This window comes from Lycorma delicatula, chromosome 3, assembly GCF_047948215.1.
Source record: "Lycorma delicatula isolate Av1 chromosome 3, ASM4794821v1, whole genome shotgun sequence".
NCBI classification, from domain to species: Eukaryota; Metazoa; Arthropoda; class Insecta; order Hemiptera; family Fulgoridae; genus Lycorma; species Lycorma delicatula.
In genome coordinates, this window is record NC_134457.1 from 205,015,814 (window position 1) to 205,026,157 (window position 10,344).

The window sequence follows — 10,344 nt, forward strand, 5'->3', positions numbered from 1 at the left end:
TCTTCTTTGATACCGAGTACGGTGTTCCTCAAGAGTTGGTTTTAGGATTTATTTTATTTTCGATATTCACGACGAAACTTCCAACTCCTCAGGACGTCACAGTTTAACAACTTCATTGTTAAAGATACATTAAGAGTATGAGACTTTACATTCTTTCTAATATTTAGTGAATCTATTTCAATCAATTTACATAATTCACTAATAGATCTCAACGGAAAAAATTGTTTATTGCATTCAAAATATACGTAGTGAAAAAATTTATATTAATTCAGTTCACTGAAAGGATTACATTAACCTTTCAATGAAAGAGTTGCATTACCATTTTAAGTTGTTACAAAATTTTTTATCAGATTACAAAGTATTCGAAAAGGGAACATTTATCTAACATATTAAATTTTACTGAAATTTATGAAACTGTTTTTTAGATTTATACTCGTCGGTAAAAACGTAATTCGAGTTGTATGAGGTAGGAAATAATTTCTATTTTTCAAGTAAAATATTCGTAATGCAGTATCGTAGATTTATGAACACAACAATTTCTTAACATATAAAAATTCGTATTGATATAAAACAAAAACAACAACAAAATAAATTAAATTATTAATATAAATAATTTTTTAGTATAAGAATGATTCATGCATATTACTATAAAATAACAATAACAATAATAATAATAATAACGTTATTTACATTTATATTATAAATAAATAGGCTCTATATAGATATTAAATTAAGCAATAGGCTCTAAAATGAAAAAAAAATTCAATAATGCTCTACAAACTAAGTTTTATAGCTAGATAGAGTAAGAAAGAAAAGTGCAGTAAGAGTGTGGTGCATTACATAAGTGCAATTTACTTCGCTTTAAGGTAGGATATAAAATTGGACAATTATATTGGTATTTTTAAAGGGCAAGGAAGCAACAACACTTTTATTAAAACGAAATTAAAAATTAAATGAGATTTTTTGTTTTTTAAATAAGTATATATATATATATATATATATATATATATATTTTTTTTTTTTTAATATAACCAAAGGATATTAAAAAGTTGATATTGTATTCAGTATAATAAATGAACCGTCTATTATTTTATTAAGCATCAATTTCTCTTAAAGTAATATATTGCTAGTGTGTTTTTTTACTACGTAAATCATTTTTTTTGTATTTTTTCTTCTAAACTTTATCAACATTAATCCTGTCTATAAGTTTATAAGCAAAACATTGACAAAAACTTGATAAATTAATTATAATACCAAAATTGAAAGAGTTTTCTTATTGATATGGTGCTTAAATTTAATCTGGGATTTCACATTAAAATAAACTTTTTGATACCTTCCAAAGTAATTTTTAAAACGTTTTGTTGTGATACAGTTAAATATAATTTATAAGTTATCACAGTTATGATAGATAAGTTTTCATAAAAATTCGCGGGAAATTATAATCTTGTAAAAATAGGAAAATTACACCTATATTCTCATGAGGGAGAAATATTTTCAAGATTTCAGGAAAATTAGTTACATATATACTGTTGCTCACGTTTTGTAACTCTTAACGTTGAGATCACATATTTAATCAATATATATATATAATCCGATTTCTTTGTGTCTCCATTTGAGGCTCTTCTTTTAGCACAAGAAATGAAGAGGATGGGGTACGGAAGGCTTCAATGTTTGACTGGATTACGAATAAGATGGTATCTTCACTACCGTCTCGGGCTGTTTCTTACATATAGGACTTGTTTACTGCTATCCTTAGGATGATTCACTACCCTTCGGAATGACAAATAACGATGATCTTAAAACCTGGGATGCCTTCCCAAAAGGTGCCTTCGTGTAGGCCTATAAACCTGCGGTTTTATCCAAGATCTTTGAAAAACTGTTCTTGCACAGACAGTGGCCAGTGTTGTAAAGTGAAGGAGTGATACCGGACCATCGATTCGGCTTTAGATTTGATCACTCAACTGCGGAACAGTCCCATAGAATTACTTGTGTTATCATCAGGTGTCTGGAAGAGAAACAGTATTTTTTGTTGGCCTCTTTGGACATAGATCAAGCATTTGACAATGATCGGATACCAGGTCTTCTTTTCAAATTGAAATCGTGCCTTTCACAGCCGTACTTCTTAATTCTACGCAGCTGCCTAGATGGTCATGTCTTGCGCGTTAATTACAATCAAGAAATGTCTACGTTTTCGATAACAACTTGGGAGTTCCGCAGGGTTCAGTTCTGGGACCGCTTCTGTTCCTGATCTACAATTCTGGACCTGCCTACTCCAGCCAATATCACGGTTGCGTCGTACGCGGATGACACGGCGAGAAATTGCATTCTGCAATGGATGCCATCAGCGTTTGGTTGCGTACATGGAGGATAAAGGTCAATCCGGCAAAGTCCACCCACATGACTTTCACGATGAGCAGGGTAAACTGCCCTGCAATTTTGTTAAGTGGTGTCAGGATCCTCAAGTCAGTATGGTACGGTACCTTGAATTATACTTTGATCGCCGTTTGACATGGAGGTATCATGTTAGGGAGAAGAGGAAGTTGCTTGACATTAAGCTTAAGAAGATGTACTGGTGTTGGGTAAGAGATCACAAATTTCTTTGTTCAACAAGGCTCTGCTTTACAAGGCTTTCTTGAAATCGATATGGACATACGGGTTGAACTCTGGGGAACGGCCAGTAACAGCAACGTGGAGATCATTCAACGGTTTCAGAACAAACTTGTACGAAACTTAACTCACGCGTCGTGGTTCGCGAGGAATACTGAGGTCCACGATTACGTAGGCATTCCATATGTTCGAGAGGATGTTGGACGTCTTGTTTCGAGGTATGTGTCCAGGTTGGATAAGAATATTAATCATCTCACTTTGATTCTGCTAGACAACAGCGAGGACGTTAGGAGGCTAAGAAGGCTGCACGTGCTTGAACTTGTTGGTGGCCCGTTATGATTGTTGGACTTGTTGGTGACCGCCAACCCGACAAGCTGCCGGCTTAGCGGGTTGGTTTATTGTTTCTTAGCTGTTTCAAAATTACTGTTCTATTTAAAGTTATTTATTTTGTTGTTTTAAGGTTAATGTTGACAGGACATTCGAACAATGTTGGGGCACTCCCAAATGTTATTTATGTTATACTAATGTTTTGTACTACTTGAGAATTATCATTGGGTGGTCCTCTTTCAGCTGATGGTCAGTCATACAACTTATAGTTTCATTGTAAAAGCTGATTTTAAGTAAAGAAAGAAAATCTATAAAATATATAGCATATGTTCGTATACATATAAAGCCGTATATGTAGACTTATATATATTGTATCCAAACTGCTGATTATCAAATTTTTAAATTAAATTCTCTAAATTATACCTTAAACAATACTAAAAAATAATTTATTTACTCTTTTTCTCCTTTATTATTGAATATTTTCCAGAAAGAACGAGTTTTTTAAGTGTTACTCCTATGTTAAGGTACATTGTGAAGCAGTGTTTAACTTAGTATAAGACACGTTCACAAAGGATAGAGACTGAACGTAAGTAAAACTGCGAATACATTATCTCTTAAAAACAATGTAATAATTGATAAAGAGTTAAGAACCAACACTTACGGTTTATCCTTAAGGAACCATGTTTAATAGATATTAAAAATATAAAATGTTAACAAGATGTTAGCTTTTATAATTTGTTTAACTCAAATTAGTATAAAAACTTAAGGCATTAAAATTATTCAAACTTAAATGTTTGAATAACAGCTTTTCTCAACAATGAACTAACTATAAGAAAAGTTAAAAAAAAATAAAATAAAAGTAGTGTAAGTTGTTCTAAACTGATTTACTCTTTATTTAATTCCACATAAATCGTTCTGATAAAATATATATCTTTGCAAAAGTACCAAATGTGCCAGAAAAAGCAAAACGGTAAGTTAAAACATAAATCTTTATAAATAATTAATTATATTCTGGTACTAGTATGAAATTTACTAGATTTTTATTAATATTAAATTGATTGAAGGTTAATATATATATATATATATATATATATATATATATATATACACACACATGAGTTTATATATTGTATATAAAGAAAAACTAATTCGGATAATAGTGCTTTTAGCTGTAACAAAAATAATTTTGATAAGAATTGTACAGTTAATATTTAAGAGAATTAAAAAAATAAGTTAAAAATAAACATGATTTGTACAGTTTATAGAAAAAAGAATCTTTTTTTTTACAAATCATTTCTGTTTACGAATAATTTCAACATTTTAAAAATCTATTTCGCTTCAAAAACTTTTAAACATATTTTGTGATGGTTCATTTATTTTTAAATTATGATTTTTTCTTTATCTACACAGTTAATATAATTTTTGTTTTACACAATTATCTATAAAGATAAATTATTTATTGCTGAAATGCTGTTTTCATTTTTAACTAATTATATTCATATACGTGTTATATAATACTGTTAAATATTTAAATACTAATTATAAATACTTAGAAAAATTCTATGAAAATCTTATTCAAGTTACAAATTGTTTAAATTGTTTTTAAACAAATTAAGTTAAAGTTAAATGGTTTTATTAACATATCGGTTATATTAGATAACGTTTAAAACCAAAATTCGTTACGCCTATCATTTATTTATTAATATTTTACTTATTTTAATATTATATTAGAAGCATATTTATTTTCAGTAACTGCCATTTTGTTCTAACTAACATGTATATTATAGGCATAAAATCATGTTTTATTTATATACCTACCATTTAAATTATCATCCTTTATATATTTTCCCAAGTTTCAAATCTAGAACTACCTATAAAATTGAAAGTGACTTATTAATATTTAATGTTACACGTTAAAAAATTTCTAATAAAAGTTATATTAACTCTTCCTTGAAAATTCATTCATCTGAAAAGAATTTGATAAAAGTATTAAAATTGAATTACTATATGAATAAATAAGATATTCTTCGTATTTCTTTGTCGGTAAAAATAAACATTCATAGATGCAAACTTTCATTTTGTAACATTTTTCTTTAAAGTAACATTATTTTGTTTGGCTTAACAAATTACAGATTTAAAGAAAGGAAGAAAAAGATTCATATAAGTTATAAATATTAGTTACATTTATAACTTATAAAAATATAGCAAATATTAAGTGTATAGAATAAAGCTTATATTGCAGTTTTGCCAGTGAAAGAGATGATATTACAGCTATTTGATAAAGGATTCGCACCATCGAATTTAAGGATAATAACTTTAGAAATGGACTGTCAAGTTTTCGTTAGTAAACGTAAAAATCTATCCTTTTCATTTTCAGCTTTGTTGATTGCGTTTAAAAATTATTCGGAACAATTTTTTTTGTTTTGTTTTAGGTAAATCTGAAAAATTCGTGTTCTTTTTTAAAAAGGTGTAATTTTAAAGATTTTTTTTTGTGTGATTATGATCACTTTGAGTCTATAACTGTATTGTTTTCGAATTTCAACTGTTATTTGTTATAGTGTTTTAAATGAAACCGCTAAATTAAAAAAAAAAAATGATATATATTTTTTGAACTACTTGTTATGAAGACGTAATAAAGTGGAGATCCAAAAAGTCGCGCACATCAAAGTAATAAAAAAAAATAAAACTTAATTAATAATATTTAAAGATTTATTTATTTTCACACTTAATGCTTTTCAAGTAATTCATGTACGAATTCTCTTTACCGTGCTTGAGACCGTTTTGTGGATCACGTGCAAATTGATTTCAATCTCCGTTATTATGTTCATCTCTAGTTCCTCCAGTGTATGTGGGGCCTGATTTATGGACCTTTCCTTTAAGATAACTGCACAGGAAGAAAGCTTGAGACGTCAAATCGGTTGAAAGTGGAGGCCGTAATCCTTTACAGATGTTACGTTTGTCAAAAAAAACATGCGCTATATAACGGTTTCATTAGATGTGTGTCATATGGCACTGTTCTGCTGGAACCAACAATCTCATTCATAATCTTCAAGAAGCGCAGTAAACTGTGAAATGATGTTTTAGTACACAACATTGTTCACTGTAGTTTCAAAGAAAATGGGGCCCACTAATAGATGACATGATACGGCACACCACATTCCTGGTTCTCTTCTTGTCCACAACCGATCATTCTCTAAAACGAGCGACTAATCTCGTTATGGTCGAATTGTTAGGCACTACCACATCCGGATATTTCTACGAAATTCGTCTACAACACGTACATAAGAACAGATAGAAAAATAATGTTCAACGATGAAAACTCGTTGCTCTTGGGAAAACGACGTGTTTACTAACCAATAAACAAAGCACTACTGCAAGCGTCGTGTTATCAATACTCATCATAATGGCGTCTAAGTTGTTGTTAATACATATGGTGCTATCTTGCGGTAGCCGATAGAACTTTTTCAACTACGTTTCTGTTTATAAACACTTTAATTTTGATGTGCGCGACTTTTGGATTTCTGTATAACTTTCAGAAACATGGAACTTGTGATGATCAACGCAACGTAGGAATTTCGGGAAGTGTATTAGACTCCTGTGTACCGCAGAGCCATGACGTTTGTCTTTTGTTTATCTTTCTATTTAATGCTCTTTATAAATCGTAGATCTTTTCCAAATTAATTCTGGCTGATTCCCGTGGAGATTGTTGTACATTAGCGCAGTTTCCTTGGCGTACTTCATTTTATTTCGATGCTAATTTAGACTAAAATCAATCATGACAGCGTGTTTCGATATGAGTTCTTTTAGTACATACATTCTCCGCTGGAAGGTGTATCAGATTTGCTTGAATTAGTCAGAATTGAAATTTTAAATTTTGAAAAAAAAAAGTGGTTGGGATCATGTCTTATGGTTTTCGTCTTCATTCTTCTTTGTTTTAATTCTTTAAGTCTACAGTCTGAATTTTCTGTGTGTTGTCTTCTTAGCGCCAATAGTTTCTGAAAATAGCGTCACATATTTATCTCCCAGGAATATAGTTGTTTTTATCCTTTTATCCGGAAGGAATATTGTAACTTACATTCAGTTCCTTCCTTCCTTACCATTCAATTTAAATTAAACAAATAAAATTTTCGTAATAGTTAAAAAATAATTACTCATCGTAATGTAACATGAGTAATTAATTTATACAAAGAATTCGTTATATAGTGTATCCCCAATATTTGTAAGTATTATAATAAAAATGCAAGTTCATAAAAATTTGAAAAGTTTATAAATTGAGATCTCAAAGATGCTTTTAAAAAATTATGATGAATAATGCTTCAATATTTGAAAAAAAAAATCTGATTTTACATATCGCGAGCTAAAGTATCAGTTAAAGTAAGACCTTCAGAACGGCAGCTTTATTTTTAGGATATATCTAGAAAAATAAAAATCATCTCAAATAAACTGCATGCCGTAATGTTAATGGCAACGAAAATCATGAAAAAGAACATTTAAAATTTTTTTTTATACTTATTAAAATCTTTAAATCTATTCTCGAGATATTTATTTATATTTAAATTCAAATTTACATAGTATTTAATGGATTAATCGGATAGTTGCAAATTAAATATTTCAGTTAACAACACTGGCCTTCACAAATTTATAGCGCTCTTTGTTTCTTATAAATTATGTATCAATTTCATATAAATATTAAATTAAAAAATAAATTAATATTAATTTTATAGCGTAACTATTGGATTTTTTTTTTCTGTGATTTAAACACCGCTAATGCAACCAGTCCGGCAATCAAGCATAACTCGGTCACCTCAGGGTGTCGTGGCAGCAGCCTGCCCTCCCTGTCTAGTCTCCTGTAGAGGCATCCCATCGGGGTCTCCCATCAGGACACGCCGACTTCCTCTTCTGGACGGCCAGCCCATCCCTCAGCTGGAGAGCTGCCCTTCCCGTCCCTAACCTGACGTAACAAATTATTGGATTTTCTTTGCGAGTTAGCCGACAAAAATGCTTAAGAAATTAGTTGCGTAAGTTACGTAAGTTTTATTAATTGTGAAAACAAAATTTATCGGATGTACTTCGAATATTTAAAAAAAACTATTTTCAACAAAAACGTTATATCCTATAAACATTGATGTTCACCTTAATGTTTTGTTTTTCTATTTTAAATACGATATATTATTTTAAGGATTATTCGTAGGATTTTTATAAGGTGTGTAAAAGATTACAAATAAACTAAAAGCCGTGTGTATAGAAATACAAAAAATAAAATAAAACTATGTGCAAAAGGCAAAGTGATCATAGACAATCTAATACAAAATATATTATATAATATTCATTAGCGTGTGTGAATAAAAGTTGTGCTGTGCTATATACCCTCATTAAAATTAGCGTGCTGTGCTGAAAGAAGAAGGTGCAAGGTGCAAGAAGAGATTGTGATAGTAGACAGAAGAAAAGTAAAAGAAAGGAAGCGAAGTGTAATAGGAATGGTACACACCCTTGCTGGCGCCAGGTCCGCACTCACCCGGTATCCCCCCAGGTTGTTGACCACACAGGTGAATATAGCGTCTCTTCCTTGAGCGATTGTTACGTTCTCTAATGGATAAAGGAAATCGGGTTCGAACCCGTTCGCTGAAACAAAAAAATAGATACAACTATATAATTAAGGCTGCAGCTGCAGAGTAAAAATATTATATAATTGAAACGATTCAATTCTAAACTTCAATTACGTTTGGAATTGATGTGAACTATTGTTCTACTTGGATGTTGGCGGTGTATGTCCTTGAAGTTTTTGATAATTTTTAAAGCTGTACATTCCATTATAATTTAAATTTATATAAATTATACACATTGTTTATAACATAAACATAATAATTCATTTTTAGATTGGTTGACCTTACTTTTCCTTGCTGCTGAAGTCTATTTATATATGGAGAAAACCGATACGTGTAGAAGGACTCTGACGATCATGCTACGAATGGTATTGCGTAATCAATATATGATGGAATAATTTTCTCTATATCAGTTCTAAACGTAAGTGAAACCGCTAATATAATAGCCTGTTAATAAGTTTTAATTTTTTATTTTTTAAAAACTTATCTTTTATACATTTTTAGACAATTTTTTTTAAAGACTTTTATCTTTTTAAATTTATTATTAATTTAAAAAAAAAATATTTTTGTTTTTTCCAATAAAATTAAATTAAATTAACTCATGTAAGTCATTAATAATAAAAAGAAAAAAATCTGTTATAACACGTTGTATCTTCGTGATCAAAAACTTATTTATTTCAGCATATGATTAACGTTGGTCTTCCCAAGAAAAGTTTCATACGAGTGGGAATAAGATACATCTGTAACAAACTATACATATTTTAAAAACATTGGCCCATGGTAATGCATTGCGTAGGCACGCAGACAAATAACTCTTTAATTCAGTACTTCCGGGAGGGAAATTACTATACATAATTTTTTAATAATGTATTACCACTATCTCTCGGTCTACAGCATGTATAGTAAAACTTAATTTAGTTACTCTAAATTAAGTTAATTTAGTTTGGCGTCTTACTTCGCCGTCAAAACAAATCATAAAACTTTAATTACTGTGAATACTGTTAAAACCATCATTATTTTCTGTTTGAAAGAATAAACTAACATGTTATGTTGTTCCTTTGTTTTTTATTGTTAAAGGAATGAAAAATTCCCTGGTTTGGCAGAATTTTTAAAAAATAAATTTAAATGACTTCGGATATAATAATAACTGATCGACTTCACAGATATAAAATTTAAGTAATTATTTATCTAATGCCTTCATAAAATTATTGGAAGAATTAAATCGATTGAACAATTTCAAATATTCAGCGTTTTACCGGCCCGATTTTATTTATATGTAATACATGTCACATTTACAAAAATAATACAATTCTTATGATTATTCGTTTAATAAATGAAATCGGGCCGGTAAGGGTTTTGTAACTAATTTTTCTTTTTTTTTCTTATTATACGGAACTCTTAAACATTGTTTATTATCTATTATTGTATATTTATTGTCTATTACATATATTCAGCTTGTATCTTTTTTTAAAGAAAATTTTAAATTAATAACAGATTTTGATAATAAAAATGTAATGTCATACCTTTTTTGATATCAGTATCGTTCTGTAAAAACAATTTCATTTATATTACAAAAATTTTGGTTTTTTGAGCGTAAGAAATGATATCGAGACTTTCCGTACGGTTTATAATTTCATTGATTTTTTTTTTTTTTTTTTTTTTGGATAATACATTTACCTATTATATTGAACAACAGAAAGGATCTTGTTCAATGGGGATTTCGCGAAACTGTTTATATAATTCGGTTAAATATTTTCACATGGCACACACTTCTGGGTAACGTCGGGTGTTGATTAAGAAATCATAA

The 10,344-nt window shown here is 29.5% G+C and overlaps 1 protein-coding gene across 1 annotated transcript in view; it reads right to left on the reverse strand.

Moving 5' to 3' along the window:
* The window catches only part of LOC142321293 (lachesin-like), a 211,162-nt gene extending 201,867 nt beyond the window's left edge, over positions 1-9,295 (reverse strand). Inside the window, exons 1-2 of the mRNA XM_075359290.1 lie at positions 9,289-9,295; positions 8,423-8,556 (exon numbers count right to left, since the gene is read on the reverse strand). Of these exons, the coding sequence (XP_075215405.1) occupies positions 8,423-8,556; positions 9,289-9,295 (141 nt within the window). The remainder of the gene's footprint in view (positions 1-8,422; positions 8,557-9,288) is intronic.
* Positions 9,296-10,344: the final 1,049 nt, after the last annotated feature.